General features: G+C 35.5%; 1 protein-coding gene across 8 annotated transcripts in view; it reads left to right on the forward strand.

Annotated features, from left to right (window-relative positions):
- Positions 1-19,937, forward strand: part of Pam (peptidylglycine alpha-amidating monooxygenase) — a 292,525-nt gene that overhangs the window by 183,178 nt on the left and 89,410 nt on the right. For all 8 annotated transcript variants that reach the window (XM_077800613.1, XM_077800609.1, XM_077800620.1 and 5 more), the window contains 2 exons: positions 1,929-2,014; positions 4,188-4,271. In XM_077800613.1, the coding sequence (XP_077656739.1) occupies positions 1,929-2,014; positions 4,188-4,271 (170 nt within the window). The remainder of the gene's footprint in view (positions 1-1,928; positions 2,015-4,187; positions 4,272-19,937) is intronic.

Here is a 19,937-nt window from a genome sequence, read left to right on the forward strand (position 1 = left end):
GTAGTACAGTGAAAATCAACTTCCATATCAGAGGAAACAATTATCTTGTTTAACATAAGTCTGTCATCACGTTGATGTTAGATACTTGTATATTTATGATCTTTGTTGAAAGCTCTGAAAATTGCCACCCAGATCTTTAAATTTTAGTAGCTCACAGGAGAAAGATACAAAGTTCATCATATCTGACAATCTCATTTCTTGTACTATTATAGCATGGGGCCAAGAAGAAAAATTTTGCTTTTGGGTACTGTCCAACACTCTCAGCCTTTTAACACAGTTGGCATGAGGATGTCATAGACATTCGTTCCAAAGCACAATTCTCACATGGTAATGATCCTTCATCATAAGTATATTGCGCTTGACAGTGAACAGTAAGAAACTGCTGTTTGATGTGTTTTACATTGCACATTACACAATCTCTTTCTGTAGCTGATTTATAGAACCAAGAACATTGGCTATGTATAACCTTATTGAGACCTCGTGACTCTGAGTCCCTCACCTCTTAAGTCAGACCGACTCCATAGTTGTCTACTTGACTGTCTATCTTCCAGCCCCATTTCTATCTATGAACATGGTAGGAAACCCTGTCTCTGAATTTGAAGAAACTTTGTAATGTGGTTTACATACTTGTGTTCCAAGTGTTGCCCAGTTTTCTAGCATCTGTTTTAACCTATTTAGAAAGCCAATACACTCTGCCTTCACTTCCCTCCCAGGACATGGGCAGCACACGATTCTTCCTATGTAAACCAACTCCTGCCCAATAGACTGTGTTTGTACTTGTCCTTGAGAGTCTTCAGAGCTTTCAGATCTACATAATTTCCTGCCTCTGACTTTATTTGGCCCCAATTTTCCAAAACACAAACATGTAAAACCAGCATGAAAATGTAGTCTACTAATGTTTTGAACAAATTCACATCTATAACAGGGCAATGAGCTCTAGTGTCATTAGAAAAATATACATGAGTTTGAGTCAGCAACTAATCATTTGTTAAACTGAATCTACCAGATATCTAATAGCTATACTGGATCCCTTACACACTTTACCAAAACATCCCTATCAGAAAGGTTTCCATGCAGGAATTGGACTTCAGGGCCTCTACCACACCCAAGAGTCATAGCTATTAGGGGTGGACTTGGAGTGGAATTCCGGGTATGTTCTTCTGTGTAAGTGGTCTTCCCACCATGCAACTTTGTCCTCAATAGTGAATCTTTAGATAAAGTGAACATTGTTAAATAATGCTTTACCCTGGTATAAAGCTTCAAGGTTTATAAGGTACTTTCACTTACATCTCATTTGATTTATAGAATTACACTGTGAGGTAAGTATAATTTTCCATGCTTTACAAAACAAACAAACAAAAAATAAGATTCCATAAAATTAAATGACTTGCATAACATTCATAAACTTTTAAAAAGTCATATTTTCAAAATCAAGAACCCTTTAAGTTGAGTACACTTGTATTGCTCACTTTATGACACTAGGAATTATTTGTTGCTGTGACCAAAGATTTACTGACTGCAAACTGATCCCCGTGGGGAAAATGTGTATGACATTTCTTTTGGTCCACTTCCAGATTTCCACTGCATTAATGTTGGTTTATGCAGTCTCTCTATGAAATGTTTGTTTTTCTCCCTGATTAGATAGAACACATTCCACATATGAACATATCCAAGTATAAACTGTGCATCTGCTGCACAGGATTATTAGACAACAAACAAACCAACAACAACAACAACAACAAAAATCCTTCCCTTTTGTAGGTGCTTTTTTTTTTTTTTACATAGAATTTGTTCAGGATCTTTTAAAGCTGATAAGATTATAGTAATGATACATGATGTATTTTGCTTTCAAATATTTTCCCTGATGTGGAGTATGTATAGATTTTATAACTTGAATATTCATTATAGCTATTCATCTTTTTCTTCAGGTTTTGTGATGAAGGAACCTGCACAGATAAAGCCAATATTCTGTATGCTTGGGCAAGAAATGCTCCTCCTACCAGGCTTCCCAAAGGTACTTTGGAAACTTCTTGAAGAGTGTCCTGTTTGCTGTTGTATTCTGTTTCTGAAGTCCTTTTTACATGATCCTTTCCGATAGTTGTTGATAATATTCTATGTTGCAATATAACACTAAAAAGTTTTTGCATCAGTTACTTTGTATTGACAGATTCATTTAGGTAGTTACTTTTTCTCTACTTCTCATTGGTAAGTAATTTGGCCTTACAACAGTTTAGATTGAATTAAAAAATAGCCAAGTATACCTCAAGCCACCTTTGGCCTAAAAAGCACGTTGGCTCTTGACAGCAGGAACATTTCATGAGCCAAGAGAGCTAGGAATTAAATAAATTGCTGTTTCAGCAAACAGATTTTTTTTATATAGTCCTGGAACCCAGATGTTTAATGTGATGCCAAACCTCAGCTGGCTTTCTAACTTAACCTCTAAACTGTTGATAGCTTCCAGTGTGTGACTGAATTACCAGACTCTCTTTTATTACCTGGATGTTTCTTGATATTAAAGGGATAATGTGGTTCTTTTGCAGAATAGGTCTGCTATGATTTGGGGATGGTCTTGTGATCCTCTCTTGCCTCCCTTACTCATGCCAGCATCACTAATTGATGTCTGTTTTGCATTACTTCAAGTGGGGCTCAGGATTCTGTCTATAGTTTATCATGTGGCTACCACCAAACAAGTTTAAACACTAATAGAGTATTTAAAATCTATCATAGATTTGTCAGCCTTTTAAGAGCAGATGGAAATTTTTATTTTCTCTGTCTGTAAAACTTTTTTTAAAAATCTCAATAGTTGGGGCTGGAGACGTGGCTCAAGCGATAGCACGCTCGCCTGGCATGTGTGCGGCCTGGGTCCGATCCTCAGCACCACATACAAACAAAGATGTTGTGTCTGCCGAAAACTAAAAAAATAAATATTAAAATTTTCTCTCTCTCTCTCTCTCCTCTCTCTCTCTCTCTCTCTCTCTCTCTCTCTCTCTCTCTCTCTCTGCCTCTCTCTCTCAAAAAATAATCTCAATAGTAAACTCTGTCTCTTAACAGTAACACTATTATAGAACTCTTTAGATTCCAAAAATTCCATGACATACTGGACTTTTTTTTTTTAAATTTATTTTTTTTTATTGTTGGTCGTTCAAAACATTACATAGTTCTTAATACATCATATTTCACAATTTGATTCAAGTGGGTTATGAACTCCCAATTATACCCCATATACAGATTGCTGAATCACATCAGTTACCCTTCCATTGATTGACAAATTGCCTTTCTAGTGTCTGATGTATTCTGCTGTCTGTCCTATTCTCTACTATCCCCCCTCCCCTTCCCTCCCCTCCCCTTTTCTCTCTCTACCCCTTCTACTGTAAATCATTTATTCGATTTGTATTATCTTGTCTTACCCCTCCTTTCCTCTTATATGTCCTTATGTATAACCCTGAGGATCGCCTTCCATTTCCATGCGATTTCCCTTCTCACTCCCTTTCCCTCCCACCTCTCATCCCGGTTTAATGTACATCTTCTTCACCAGCTCTTCTGTCCTTGTTTACTCCCCTTATATCAAAGGGGTCATTTGGTATTTGTTTTTTAAAGATTGACTAGCTTCACTTAGCATAATCTGCTCTAATGCCATCCATTTCCCTCCAAATTCTATGATTTTGTCATTTTTTAATTTAGTTAGTAACTGGCTTCCTCAATGACATATTTGTGGATACCTGTTTTTATATGGGAAGAAAAGTAATTCCCCTGTATGCTCTTAAGAAGTCTTTTCCCTTTACTAATTAGAAAATAAAATGAATATATGGGTGTGTCCAAATATAAAACAATATGAAAGAATAGTTTATGTATGTCTTTTAAAGAATCAGCAGGGACAAAGTGAGGTGTTTTTTTGTTTTGTTTTGTTCTGTTTCTTTCAGAGTGATTGAATTGTGTGGTTAAAGTAACAGTGATTACTCTGGTATTGAAGTGAAAACTATGAATGGAATTCCACCAAAGCTTTGAAAAGAAATGACATATTAGAAATTAGAAATGCCTAGTTTATTTTTGTTTCTGTGTAACATAATTTCATAGGTTATATGCTATTTTATTTCCCTTTGGATATTATAGATCAGCAGAGCAAGATTATTAGCTCCATTGTAGACTTCAGTTTCTAAAATATTAATTTATCCTTTGTAAATTTTTAGGTGTTGGATTCAGAGTTGGAGGAGAGACTGGAAGCAAATACTTTGTACTACAAGTACACTATGGAGATATTAGTGCTTTTAGGGGTAAGTTTTTAAATTGTCAGGCTGAACATAATTTTTAGTAATATATTGCTTAAATAGGTTTACTGTTATCCACATAATTAAATGAAGGTTTTCTCACCCTCTGCCCACTAGGGACAGCTGTCTTCCTTTCCTTTAATTTGTAATTACTGAAGGAATGACTTTTAAGTTATTTCTCTTATGCAAACATGCATCCAATGGTGCTTTCTCTTAAGCTGACATTATAGAGTTGTTTTGCTTTTCAGTTCATTGCCTTATCTGCCAGCTCCTACCCCTATCAGAAATGCCACTCATTCCAAGCAACACTATTAGAAAGAATAGAAAGGGACTGGTGTTTATTTATGTTACTATGAGCCAGGCATTGGGAGAGTCTACAGGTTCTGCAGTGCCAGGGAAGTTCTCATACACTCAGGCAAATGCCAAGCTTTATGTATAATCCATACCTGCCACTTCATGAAGTCATTGTAGTCCACAGCACAAACCCCATCCACTGGTGGACTTGGCTAAGTATTCCCAGATACCTCTTGGCTCTACCCATGAGTATTATGCACTGTATTTAAATGCCCCTTTTCTCATTATAGAATCATTAACATGAGGCATGGGCCCTGTTCCCAAGGCAACCAGCTCCAGGGCTTGTTATCCCTTCTGCTGCATTTAGCCACATTCCAGCTGCATTCTGGATTCTCACTCTTGTGTCTGTGAGAGTGTAAATATTAAATAGAGCTCTCTTTGGCTTGTTGGCTTTTTTATTGTGTCTTGCTGTATTGTATGTACTTTCTCCTGTATTCTCTATTTAACATCATAACTCTACTGACTAGCCTGATACATTTTCTTTTCCAAATACATTAGTTGTCCATCTGGCAACAAAGTCTAGAAGTAGTTGTGTGTCTAAGCCTATGAAATACCCTCTAGAGCCTTTCCTGAGAGAGTCCCATATGGTGGAAAGGTCCATAGATTGTCAGCACTAACATCAAACATAGTAAATATAGTTTTCCTCAGAAAATAGTGTTGAAAAGAATATGTGTATATAACTAAAAAACTAATTAGCACTATAGCTGCACATATCATCAGTTAAACAATCTCCTGTGGACCAGCTTGTGAACCTAACTAACAAACAAAACTGTTTTATATCAAAAATACACTTTTGAGTTTTACACAAATAGTTTTACACAAACAGTTATGGAACAGAATCTAATCTTAAATTGTAAGATCTCTGTACTGTTGAAAAAAAGGATTTGTTGAAAATACTGTTTGTGTTTTAGAAAAAAACAGCAGAAATTATCTAAAAACTTACCACCTTGGCTTCCATGAAACAGGCAGATTCTAAGACAGCTGACCTCCACAGTCTTGACAAAAATCATAATTATTTTTTCAACATGGCAAGCAGACCTTCCCAACCATGAGACTAAGGCAGCACACTGTACCCCTACACATTTTCCTAACCCTTCACCTCTATCCTTCTCTAAAACCTCATACTTCACTTTTTATCCTAATTCCTCTTGGTTTTTTAGTACCATAGATGCTGTACTGATACCTGAGAGAAAATGGATGACGTATATTTGTATTTTTAAAAAATATATTACTGTAATAATTTAATTTCTTACTGATGAGTTAATTTTGTTTTATAATTTATGTTTAATCTAAGGGTAATAAAGTACTGACTTTAAATATATAAACAATTCTTTACTGTAAGACAGATGAGAAACTTAATGTAGTAATTTTTCATTTTCTTCTAAGAACAGGTTTTCTAAAAGAAGTTATATATAAGGTAGAATGATTACTAGTGTTTGAATTCATAAAACTTATTGTAGTAGAATAAAAAAACAAAAAAACTTCAACATGTAATTCATCCAGTACCATTAGGTACTGTCTTGCCTCTTAAGCTATATGTGGTTTAGAACAGTAAATAATTGCATGATAAAATACAAATCTCATTAAAAACATGAAATAGCATTTTACATTTATTAAATTTGAAGTGGGTAAAGATTGAATTATGAAACCCAGGATTACAAGGTTTTCAGTGACTCTGGTAGTTTGAGAGGCTTTATAAATTAGTATAATATTTTGGAAAGCAATTTTATCATTCCATATGCACTTAATATATAAGAGTAAAATCTTGTTCCAAGCTTTTTTTTAAACTTAGTTTAAAACATATTTTTTTTAGTTGTAAATGGACACAATACCTTTATTTTATTTATTTATTTTTATGTGGTGCCAAGGATCAAACCCAATGCCTCACATGTGCTAGGTAAGCACTCTACTACTGAGCCACTACCCCAGTCTTTTGTTCTAGGCTTTTATTCTGAAGAAAGAGATTTCTTTTTTCCTAACAAGGAACTGCCTACCAACAGCTATTTGTGCATCAATAACTATTAATATGAAAAACTGGAAAGCTAACAAATGTTTTTTAATAGGGGACTGGTTAAATGAATGCCAAAACAATATGTTTAACAAATAATAAAATTTAATACAGACTATATAAGGGTATATGTATGCTTGTATGTTTATAAGGATTGTAAAGAACAAGGGGAAAAAAGGGAAACAATTATGAACAAAAAAGATAGGAGTGTGTGAATTTTTCCCTTGAAAACATTATAATGTTACCTTTATAATTACATTTTTAAATTCCACAAGTTTTAGCACCATATTACATCCTTCAGTATCTGCTGGTTAGTATTCTACCTTCCCACTGGTTCCCTCATGACAACAAAAGAATTAATGTAATTATTACATATGCCTGATTTGCTATAGGAATGAATTGTGTTTTTAAATAGGTTCTATATTACAATCCCTTACTTATCTTCTTATGTACCCAGAAGTGGGAATAATATCATCATATCTTATAATTATTAAAAATGCTTTAAGTATTCACCAGATGTGGAGGTACATGCATGTAATCCCACCAGCTCTGGAGGCTGAGGCAAGAGGATCACAAGTTCAAAGCCAGCCTCAGCAATTTAACGAGGCTGTAAACAACTTAGCAAGACCCTGTCTCAAAAGCAAAAATAATTTTTAAAAAGGTCTGAGGATGTTGCTCCATGATTAAGCACCCTTGGGTTCAATCTCTGGTACCAGGGGAGAAAAATAAATAAATAAATATGCATTATATACACATATATGTATATATACACATACACAAATATACACTCATATAATTTATCACTGTTTTTAGTACCAGTGTCAGTGAAGATTAGAACTTGATGATTTAAAAATATTAATAATATATCATGTATATAAATTGTAAATCAGAAGAACACTACTAGAAAATTAACAAATTCTACTGAAATGTGAGGAAATATTTGGTTTAGGGGAATGAGCATTTTTTTTCCACCCAGGGATGGTTTTAAGGATTTGAGAAACCTAAGACTTTTCTAGAATAAAGCACCAGCAGGGAAGATAAAATATCTTCTCAAACGTGTGGGAATTTGATAGAGTTTCAGAGACAGCATAACCTGAAATCAGCAGGGTCCATCTGTATGGACTGTGTTCTCTATTTGTAGGAAAAGATTGGCTGTGAGTTCTGCGGGATTACATGAGATGTATGTTTTATTTTGTTTGTTTGTTTTTGGAAATTGCACAGAATGTGAAGCTATAAAAAGATCATTTAAAAACAGTCAACTTTATGAAATGCCATGTCAATCACAGTGTTGGGCCTGTGCTGGTGCTGGATATACTAACCTTCCTGCCCAGCAGAGTTTATTGTGTTCCAGCAGGAGTGACAAGGACAAAGAGAGCGTGTTTATAGACAATAGTAGAAGTGCTGTGGAGAGGCAAGAGCAGCCAGGTTGACCTAGAAGGGCAAAGGGTCTGAGAAGGCTTCCTAGAAGGTGGAACCAGAATAGGGTTTCAAAGGCCGTTCAGGAGCTCCCAAGTAGGCAGGAACATGGTGGGAGATACCTTAAAGATAAAGGTAAAAAGCATGCACAGGGGTACTGGAGTGAAACAGCCTCCCATATCCAGGGAGCTCTCGGCAATTTGGCATTACCGTAGTGAGAGATGGGACGGGAGTAGAGGCAAGAAGTGAGAAGAGAGGTGAAACTGAGGCACGAGGCCACTAAGATCCCTGGTAGGACTTCATTCTGAAAGCACTCATAGTGTTATTCCTCCAAGTATTCAGATTGGAATTTTATTTCACAATGCTGGGAGCTTTTCCACAGCTCTGTAGAAAGGATTGGGTGTGTAGGTCGCCAGAGAGAGCCACATTGGGGATCAGGAAGGTCAGAATGATTTCTTTTTCAAATGTGGACTTCTGAATTTTTTACAAATTAATATTTCATGTAAACGGAATATAGTCTATTTAGAAGTGAAATTCCCATGGTAGCATGGTACAGGGCTTAGTGGCCAAACTCCTAAATCCAGACAGCCTGGGATTGGCATGGGCTAGTTGTGTTACTCTCACCATGCCTCTCTTTGCTCTCTGCATCTATAAAATTGGATTGTAATGGTTTGTATAAAAGTACCTGGTAAGTAGTAAGTTGTTACTTGTTATTATAGCCCCTGTATAAAGATAAATTTCCCCAAATGCAACTGTTAGTCATAATTGCCCATGATATAGAGGATGTTGGTTCCTTCTAAAGCATTGTGTTCATGTTTGTCACATTGCCAGTAGAATTTTCCTAGTTATGTGGAGTTTCCTGTTCTCCACAGCCGTTTTTATTTATTTATAGTTCAGCTACACAAAGGGCAAAGACCACATTCTTGCCCTTTTAGGAAATTAGACTAGTGGAAATGGAGGATTCCACCTTGTCTCCCTGCCCCAGCACCCCCACAAACATACAGTGTTTTCTTTGATTTGGTCAATTATTTTTTTTAAGCAAAGTCTGTTTTTCTCTTGTTTGTTTTCTTCCCCAACAAATTTTCTGAAGACAAAATTCCTATGAGATTTTATAGAATAATGCTGAATTTTTTTTTAATGTTTTGGCCCAGGAGAATCTTATGAAAACTGCCTTCTCATTTCTGGAGTTTCTGGCAGAAGCTTCCTAATCTCCAACAATAGTACACTTCTCAAATTGGAAATCCTATGTGTTCACGAATTGAAGTTGGAACTGATATTCTTAGAATGGAGGTCAGGATATCTTCCCAAGTGTATGGCCCTATTGTCTTAGATTGGCAAAATTTCCAAGCTATCATCCACCTACTGTCATTAAGCTGATGGTACACATAGGAAAACTAAGGTATTGTCAGTGACACCACACACACTCACACACACACACACACACACGCACACACACTCACTCTCCCTCTCTCTCTCCCAAGGCCTTGTTTCCACACCTTCATCACAGCCCTCACTGTGCACCTGCATTTTATAAATTGCAGCCTGTTCCTGGGAATATAGCCAAAAATATTGCTTTTTCTTAAAGTGAGTGTTTATTACTTACATTTAAAATTAAACGAGTCAAACTTGGAAATCCTATTTTCAACTCTCCTTGATGTGAACCCTAAAAAGTATAGTCTCCAAATTTCTGGGGTTGCATTATTAAAATTAGATCATAAAATTTTAGACTCCTAAGGGGATGATCATTTTCAATAGCTACATTTTTCAGAAAGCTACAGTTTTTGCCTTGTAAGTACTGGAACTTTAAAGCATTTTGGATAGAAGTCTTTCTAAAATATATTATGTATCTTTTGAAAATAAGTTAGATAGTGTATGTTAAATACCAATAGCTGTGCCTAATACAGAGCAGATTGTCAGTAAATGTTAGTTTCGAATCTTGCTTATTCCCTCTCCCCTTTCTTCATAATAATGGAATTTCATACTGAATGTTCACTATTGCGCTCTGATCTCTCTCAAATTTTTAAGTGTACATAGAGGTTTTTCCATGGAACTGAGCTTATTGCCTCCTCCTATGTGCTTTTCTGTGTTTTCTACAGCCCTTTTCTTGGCAGGCTACTACTTCAACTCAACTCCTTTTTTTTTTTTGTTTGTTTGTTTGTTTTTTGTTTTTTGTTTTGTTTTTAGTACCAGGGATTGAACTTGCGGCACTCAACCACTGAGCCAAGTCCTCAGCCCTATTTTGTATTTTATTTAGAGACGGGGTCTCACTGAGTTGCTTAGTGCCTCACTTTTGCCAAGGCTGGCTTTGAACTTGAGGTCCTCCTGCCTCAGACTCCCGAGGCACTGGAATAACAGGCATGTTCCACCTTGCCTGGCTTCTTCAACTCATTTTAATTTGAACAGTACACCACAAGGAGGCAAAGATTAGTAAAGACAAAAGTTCGCTCTCATGTAGCTCCATGTCTCTCAGGATGAATGCCAGTAAAATAATGGCTGTGACCCTGTGAACCAGTACAAAGTAGGTGTAGTGAAAGAGGGAACTTAGAAGCAGGTAAGATCACAAGTAGATTAGATTTTAAAGTTGTCAGGTTGATTTCCTAGGGGTACCAGTTTACTTGTTCTAAATTCATGCTTTATATTTAGAATCTAGATGACTTTCATTTAGATTGCTTACTTCTTTTATTTATTTTTTTATTTGTCATTGTTGTTGTTTTCATTTGAAAATTTAGAATAAACTGACTTGGAGCCCACACAGGGAACTGTTTGCATAAAATCATGGGAACACTAGTGCCTGGACTTGGTGACATTCAGACTTGAGTTTTTCTTGCTCTCTTGCTATTATGATCCATTTAGGTGTGGCTTCAGCATTGCTTGTGCAGGTAGATGTTCCTGGACACAGGTTTCTACCTGTGCAGGCACTCGCTCATGCGTGCAAACTTAAGAGATTCCTGTAAGGAGTAGTAGAGCAAGCAGGCAGGAATGCTAACAGTGTCAGGATGAAGGGGAAAGAGGACTCCAGAAGAATTCTAATTCCAATGGGCTCCAGCTACATCTCTGCCTCTTACAAGGCTACTGCCAGCAAGCTATTGGAAAAAGCTTTGAAATTGTGAGCCTGCAAAAAATCCCTTGCTAATGCATTTTTGAACAAGATAGAGCAGAGATCAGTGGCAGGGCAACTGCACTTAAAATTATTTCATTCCAGAATAAAGCAGACTATTCTGACTTCAATGTAAGTATTTGATTGCTCCTGATTCCCTGATACCTGATTGCAAAGTGAGTGGGAAACTGGGTCAAAGATTGCTTCTCAATGTTTCCATGTTGTCTTCCCCAAATCTGTATAAGTACCTTCTGCCTGCCTGCTTTCCAGCAAGATAAACCAAGCCTGCTTTTACTCTGCAGAGTGAGTGCTACTGTGGAGAGATAGATAGATAGACAGATAGATAGATAGATAGATACATACATACATATTTTTAAAGCATTTTAATTGCTTTCCATACTTAAGAATCTCTGTTGAAATTGCAAATATTGTGGAGGGGCATTATTAATTCTTTCCCATCCACATCTGAGATGCCCAAAAGCCATTGAATCTCAGCACTGAAAGGGAGACATAGATGGCACCTGCCTAGTACTAAATAGGACCTTTCCTGCACAGAACACTGACATGCACATGGGCCAGCGATCCTGACCACCTTCCAGAAAACAGAGCATTCCAGAGCACACATAGTGATTTCATGTTCTCAGTTGCAGGGACAGTAGCCCTGCTTAAGCAAGTCTCATCGCTGGTTCCAGGAAGAGTTCACTTTCCTCAGTTTCCCCTTTCTCTCCTGATGCAGTGCTGTTCATGCAATCTGCCAACTTCCTTTCCTTCCCTCTGCAACTGCCACATCTAATTTCTCTAATATTCCTTGATGAGGGGACACAAGCATTCATTTAAACATTTTGGGGAAGATATGGTTTGGAATTAAGAATTTCTAATATTTTTGAAAGGTATTCAAGTGCCTAAATTATGTATTACATTCTATCACATCTGGTAATGTGAAGCACCATCCCTAATCAAAAACACACATATTCTTATAACAGATGTTCAAATATTGACACCAAAAGGAATAAAAAGACAAAAAGGTTACAGTCTGTTTAGGTCAGAATTTGCTGCCAAACTTTTATGAAAAGCACCAGGTTTCTGTAGCTATGCTAATTTTAGAATGCAAGAAGTTCCAGTGTTGGGACAAGGAAACCTATTTCTTAATATTTGAATTAACAGTTGAAATACTAAGCAGGATTGGAGGAATCTATCTGGGTGTGTTTGCATGTTTTTCATTTAAAATAAACTTCACTCCTGAAATTAATTTTTACATCTTTTCGATATTAAAAAAGCATTAAAAAGAAAATTAAAAATTTGCAATACCACTACTGTTAAGAAAAAAAAATGTATAAAACCCTCTTTGATCTCATGTCCCTTTTTTCCCTCACACTCCTCACCCTAACCCCCAGGCAACTACTGTTTATACCTAATCAGCTTTTCATATACTTATCTTAACATTTCCTATATATGTAGAAACATCAGACATGTATATATGTGCTTTTTTTTTTTTGGACAGAAATCTGACCACATTTTCTATGATCTGAATCTGTTTTTTTTCCACTTAACAATGTGCCCAGGGCATATTTCAAAGACAGCACATGCAGCTCTTATTTATAATGGCTCCCTAGTATCCTGTTGTATGGATCTACTATAATTTATGTATCGTGTTCTTTATTAAAGGTGTTTAAGATTTAAGTTTTTGCTATTACAAGCAATGCTGTAGTGAACTTTAATGTTAAGAAATGTATTAGGTAACCATGTTTTGCTACTACAGGGTTGATATCTAGAAATAGGATTTTGGGGGTCACGGTATTTTCTTAACAGATTCAAGCAAATTACCCAGCAGTGTAATTTTTATAATTTATACTCCATAGTGAATGAGCAAACCCCACACTTTTATCTACACTAGATATTCTCACATATTAAAAATTTTGTGGTGGTGTTCTTAAAGGCTTTCCTCTCCTTAATGTTCCATTAAAGTGATTTGAATTAGATGGAAGGCATTAATAGAATTACCTCTAAAATACATAGTCTAGAGCAAAACTTCTGAAAATCTAATCTGAGACCTACTTACATTCAGACTTTTTCATTGGTGAAAATGAAAATGTCTGTCTCAAATAACCTACTGGATCAATACACAAGTAGGGCTCAGGTGGTGGTGTCCTGGAGCTGGCTTTCACAAGAGACTTACAAATGCCAACTGGCAATTTGCAGGTATTTTGTGAGCTGATTGTTAAAAATAGGCATCATTTGGATAAGGCAGTCACTTCTAAAGAATTATCACTTCCTAATTATTTTACTGTGTTTTGTGATTGTGTGTGCTTTTGAGGGAGTTTACATCTGTTGTATTTGTGTAAATACTACAAAACATTGTGTTGCCACTCATTTCTTCCTAACTCAGTGTTCAGTGACATTAGAGCTGATGGCTAGAAATTAGTCACACTGTGAAAGTTTACACCATGGACATCGACAAATGCTGTACCTCAGACTGTCATTTATTATTTTAGAGGTTGTCTAGATTAAAGAAAATGATAGAAAAAAATGTTAATACAGATAATTGTGAATGGTCAAAGAATTTGAGGAAATATTCTTCCAGTATTCCCTTATCCACTACAGCCAAGATTTTGCTGACCTCATTAATGAGCAAGTGCAGTCCCAATGTGGGTCTTTGTTGTTTCAGGAAATGATAATATAAACAAACATTCTTGTCTGAACTCATTGGACAATTGCAACCATAGATAAGCTATGGAAGAGTTCAACAAAAATCAAGGAAAGAATGCTGTGAAATTCAACTGCTTGTATGGCATTCACAAGACATAAATTACTGTATATTTTAAATTTTTTATAAAGTTTGTGCTACATATTTTTTACAGTAAAAGCTACAGTAAACTAATACACTTGTTCATGTTTATTTCAGAGAGCTGGTGTGTTACCAGCACACCACTAGACCCAGGATTCTGAAATTTTAACAAGCTCCCCCAGTTGATTTTTATACAAACTAAACTTTAATAACTGGTACTCAAATATTCTTAGTAAGGATGGAAGTCATTCCTACCTTTTTTTTTTCTGTACTACAGGTATGCCAAAGTAATCTCCTGGGGCATAGGACATGAGCTGAATAATTTTCATTTACCAAAATAAGCTTAATTAAATCTCAATTCTCTTAAGAAAAAAAGGGAACTTTGAAAGAAGAAAATGCACTTAATTACTGTCTGATTATTCACATACTTTGTATCACTTAGAAATTTGAAGGAGAGTTTATTTTATTCTTAACTTTTACACAAAATTTGGTCTTTGGATTTTAAAATATAATAACAAAAAGCACTTACAATATAATAATAAAAGGCACTTACAGTGCGTATTCCCCTTTCCTCACACTTAATCTAGATATCTTTTTTAAAGAGTGGACCACAACAAATTATGTTACTAATTTTTTTACATTTTTAAATTTTTGAGTGAAATATATGTAGTAACAGAGACTAAACAGGGAGAGAAAGGGACAGGACCATAGAACTAGCTGAGAAAGGAATGATTGACAAGAAAGTAACATTCTACATGCACAAATTCTACAGCCTTTTAGGCCTTTTCACTTATAGGGAAGAGATTGAAATGTGGGCTGAGAAGGAATTGTCAAAGTGACTTTTCTTCTGAAAAGAAAGGAGTAAGAACAATACATCTTATGTCTTATAAAATTTATTTTTAAAGTACCTGTTTTTAAAATTAGAAACTAAGAACAGAGAGAGTTCAGGGTAATAGAACGAGAAAAACATAATAGAAGGGACCGTCTAGCCCAGTCCCTCCATTTTATAGAAATAAAAATTGATCCTCAGAAATGTTACCTGACTTGCCTAGGGTGGAACCGTAGTTACTAGAACATTATTAAAAAACCAAAATAATTTAATTTTCGTTGGGTTTCTAGTTTATATGTGTGCCAAAGTTCAGGCCCTAACAATATAAAACAAGTATGTAATAGAGTCAGTTTTTTTTACAAAAGTCCTTTGGGCTACAGTTACCAAAGGAATGAACTCTCATGCACAGTAAATACGAATAAAGATCAGGATGGTTTACCTCCTCTCATTAGTGCTTTTTTATTCTGATGTATACAGTAATCTAGTTCCCTTATCGTAAAGGGCTATTTCTAAATCATGTTGTTCTCTAATCCCACTGATCTCAGAATTATGCTCTGATGTTCTTCATGTTTTTCTCTAGCTTTCATTGTGCACAGGCAGCTTGATGTGAGTCATGCGAATGATTTTAGGACTACTCAGTACCTCTTAAATGATCCAAAAGAAGCCTATTATCCTGCAGTATTTTTTGCTCTTGCCAGTCTCATCATATAAATGTGAGCTCTCTGATTCTCTAGCTTCCTGCATTTCAACTTGGCTAATCATCATCAATATGGAAGACTAAATGGTCCTTATTCATCTCATTTATTTCATTGGACACCTGTTTATTTTAATGCCTAAATATGGCCATTAAGCCTCACAATTACATATTCATTCACCTAGTTATAGAAAGATGTGTAAAGCACTGCATTATCATTTCTTTTTAAAGAATATATTCAGAATATTCTTTATCTCTTAAAATATGGGGTGTTTTTAAAGCAATTCAACACAAAATGATGTCTTCAGGGGAAGAAACCTTTCCTACATGCAATCTAGTTTTTCAGATTTCAGGCTTATCTCTGTTTTTTGTTTTTGAGAAAGTCTTATGCTTTACCTTCATTCATCCTTTGTAACTTATGTTTTTCATAATGCTTTTTTTTTTTTTTCTGGTACCAGGGATTGAACCCGGGGCACTTAACCAATGAGCCACATCCCCAACCCTTTTTAAAGTTTTTTGAAATTTAGACAGGGTCTTGCTGAGTTGCTCAGGGCCTCACCAATTTGCTAAGGCTGACTTTGAACTTGAGATCCTCTGCCTCAGCCCCCGGAGCCACTGGGATTACAAGCCTGCGCCCCTGTACCCAGCACAATTTCTGTTTGTTTTTTTAACTCCTTTTTGCAGCCTGGTCAGAACTTGAAAATAATAATCATCAATTAATTCCACTTAAAGTAAACAGCATTTTCTTTGATTAAAGGGAATCAAGAGGAGAAATGAAATTACTTGCCCATTGACTCAGACAAAATGTGGAGGATACAGTTCAGTTTTAGAGAAATCTTATTCCCTTGCGAGACTAGTTATGGTATTTTTTTTTTACTGACCACAAATATCCAGCCTTTCACACTGTCCTCACTGCTCTCCCCATGGCCACAATATTTCTTTATCATGTTCTGGGAGGTTTGGGGAAAGAAGGAAGTCATTAGAGAGAAGTGCTAGCGTTTGCACATTCCGTTTCCCACTTACAGCTAATTTCTTTTATGTTGTTAGTTGACTGTTTAATTTGATAAATGGAAAGGGTACCCTGAATAAATAGATATTTGACCTTAAAAATCATTTGATGAAATTATTCAAATGAAATATTTAATGATATTTACAGAATGTTCTATTCATAAAATAAAGTAAACCTTACCTGAACCCAGAAGAGAACTTCTTATCCTCCCTGTTTCTCCCAACAGAAACATTTGTTCTCTTCTTTGTCCCATCAGGAAAACTTTCACCTATTCTGCATTTCTTTGCATTGCATATTAATTTCTCTTTTCTACATCTTTGAAAACATCCAACAGTCTTTCTTCTTGTAAGACTATAAGTCCTGCTTCATTTCTTTTTTGCTTCTTTTATTTTATTATTTTATTTATTTATTTTTGTTTCATTCCTTTCTAATACATTTCTTTATAGACATTTCTTATTCTTGATTTCCAAATTATGGGGAGTGTAATTAATAACTGAATGTAAACTAAAATTTTTGTGGTAACCATAGACCTTTCTACACTGACATACTGTGAAGACTTGCTTAATTTCTAAGAAAATTTTGAAGCAATTTGGGTCACTGAAGGGTTTTAATATTTTTTATTAATGTAATATTGATTCTTTTTTACATAATTTTATTTATTTATTTTAATTATGTATATATGGCAGTAGAATGCATTTTTATTTGTTGTACACAACTGCAGCACACCTTTTCATTTCTCTGGTTGTACATGATGTATTGTCACACCATATGTGCAGTCATACATATACCTAGGGTATTAATGTCATGTCCATCTCATTTCACCATCTTTCTGGCTCCCATACCCACTCCCCTCCTCCCCCTCCCCCTTGCCCAATTAAAGTTCCTCAATTTTTTCCATGCCCTCCCATTATGGATCAGCATCCACTTATTGGAGAGAACATTTGTCCTTTGTTTTTGTTTTTGTTTTTGTTTTTGTTTGGCTGGGGTGGGGGTTTGCTTATTTTGCTTAGTATGATATTCTCCAACTCCATCCATCTACCTGCAGATGCCATAATTTATTCTTTTAATGCTAAGTAATATTCCATTGTGTACATATACCACAGTTTCTTGATCCATTATCTATTGAAAGGCATCTAGGTTACTTCCACAGTTTAGCTATTGTAAATTGAGCTGCTATAAACATTAATGTGGCTATGTTACTATAGTATGCTGATTTTAACTCCTTTAGTATAGACTGAGGAGGGGGATAGCTGGGTCACATGGTGGTTCCATTGCAAGTTTTCTAAGGAATCTCTATACTGTTCTCTAGAGTGGTTGCACCAATATGCTGTCTCACCAGCAATGTATGAGTGTGCCTTTTCCCTCACATTCTCTCCAACATTTATTGTTGTTTGTATTCTTGATAGCTGCTATTCTGTCATGAGATGAAATCTTAAAGTAGTTTTGATATGCACTTCTCTAAATACTAGAGATGTTGAACATTTTTTCATATATTTGTTGATGGATTGTTTTCTTCTGAAAAGTGTCTGTTCAGCTCTTTAACCCATTTATTGAGTGGGTTGTTTGTTTGTTTTTGGTGTTGAGCTTTTTGAGTTCTTTATATATCCTGGAGATTAGGGCTCTATCTGATGTGTGTGTGGCAAAAATTTGCTCCCAAGCTGTAGGCTCTCTCTTCGCCTCATTGATTGCTTCTATTGGTGAGAAGAAACATTTTAGTTTGAATCCATCCCATTTATTAATTCTTGATTTTATTTCTTGTGATTTAGGAGTCTTGTTAAGGAAGTTAGAGCCTAATCTGACATGATGAAGATTTGGGCTTACTTTTTCCTTTATTAGGGTCAGGGTCTGTGGTCTAATTCCTAAATTCTTGATCTACTATGAGTTGAGTTTTGTGCATGGTAAGAGACAGGAGTTTAATTTCCCTTTGCTGCGTATGGATTTCCAGTTCTCCCAGCACCATTTCTTGAAGAGGCTATCTTTCTTCCAATGTACGTTTTTGGCCCCTTTGTCTAGTATGAGATAAATGTATTTATGTGGGTTTGTCTCTGTGTCTCCTATTCTGTACCATTGGTTTATTTTGGTGACAATACCATGCTATTTTTTAATGTAATTTTGTAGTATAGATTAAGGTCTGGTATTGTGATGCCTCCTGCTTTTGTCTTCTTGCTAAGGATTGCTTTGGCTATTCTGGGTCTCTTATTGTTCCAAATTAATTTCATAGTTGCTTTTTCTATTTTTATAAGTAATGCTATTGGGATTTTAATTGGAATCACATAGAAACTGTGTAGTGCTTTGAGTAATATGGCCATTTTGACAATATTAATTTTGCCTATTTGAGAGCATGGAAGATCTTTCCATCTTTTAAGGTCTTCTTCAATTTCTTTCTTTAGTATTCTGTAGTTTTCATTGTAAAGGACTTTCATCTCTTTTGTTAAGTTGATTCCCAAGGTTTTTTTGTTTTGTTTTGTTTTGTTTTATTTTGTTTTTTTGGAGGCTATTTTGAATGGGTAGTTTTCCTAATTTCTTTCAGAGGATTCATCATTGATATATAGAAATGCATTTGATTTATAGGTATTTATTTTATGTCCTGCTACTTTTCTGAATTCATTTATTAATTCTAAAAGTTTTCTGGTGGAGTTTTTTGGATCCTCTAAGTATGGAATCATGTTGTCAGCAAATAATGATAGTTTGAGTTCTTCTTTTCCTATTGGTATCCCTTTAATTTCTTTAGTCTGTCTAGTTGCTATGGCTAGAGTTTCAAGGACTATGTTGAATAGAGGTGGTTAAAGAGGGCATCCCTGTCTTGTTCCAGTTTTTAGAGGGAAGGCTTCCAATTTTTTTCCATTTAGAATGATGTTGGCCTTGGGTTTAGCATAGGTAGCTTTTATAATATTAGGTCTGTTCCTAGTAGCCCTAGTTTTTCTACTGTTTTGAACATGAAAGCGTGGTGTATTTGGTCAAATGTTTTCTCTGCATCAATTGCTATAATCATATGATTCTTATCTTTAAGTCTATTGATGTGATGAATTATGTTTATTGATTTCCATTCCAACCTAGCATCCCTGGAATGAACCCCACTTGATCATGGTGCACTATTTTTTAGATATGTTTTTGTATATGATTTGCCAGAATTTTATTGAGAATTTTTGCATCAGTGGTCATCAGGAATATTGGTCTAAAATTTTCTTTCCTTGATGTACCTCTGCCTGTTTTGGTAGCAGGATGATACTAGCTTCATAGAATGAATTTGGAAGGGCTCCCTCCTTTTCTATTTCATGGAATAATTTGAGGAGTATTGGTGTTCATTCTTTTTTGTAGGTCTTTTAGAACTCGGTTGTGAATCCGTCTGGTTCTAGGCTTTTCTTGGATGGTAGGCTTTTGATGGCATCTTCTATTTCCTTGCTTGAAATTGATCTGTTTTAATTGTGTATGTTGTCTTGACTCAGTTTGGGTTGATTATGTGCCTCTAGAAATTTGTCA

The sequence above is a fragment of the Urocitellus parryii genome, chromosome 1, assembly GCF_045843805.1.
Source record: "Urocitellus parryii isolate mUroPar1 chromosome 1, mUroPar1.hap1, whole genome shotgun sequence".
Taxonomy (NCBI): domain Eukaryota; kingdom Metazoa; phylum Chordata; class Mammalia; order Rodentia; family Sciuridae; genus Urocitellus; species Urocitellus parryii.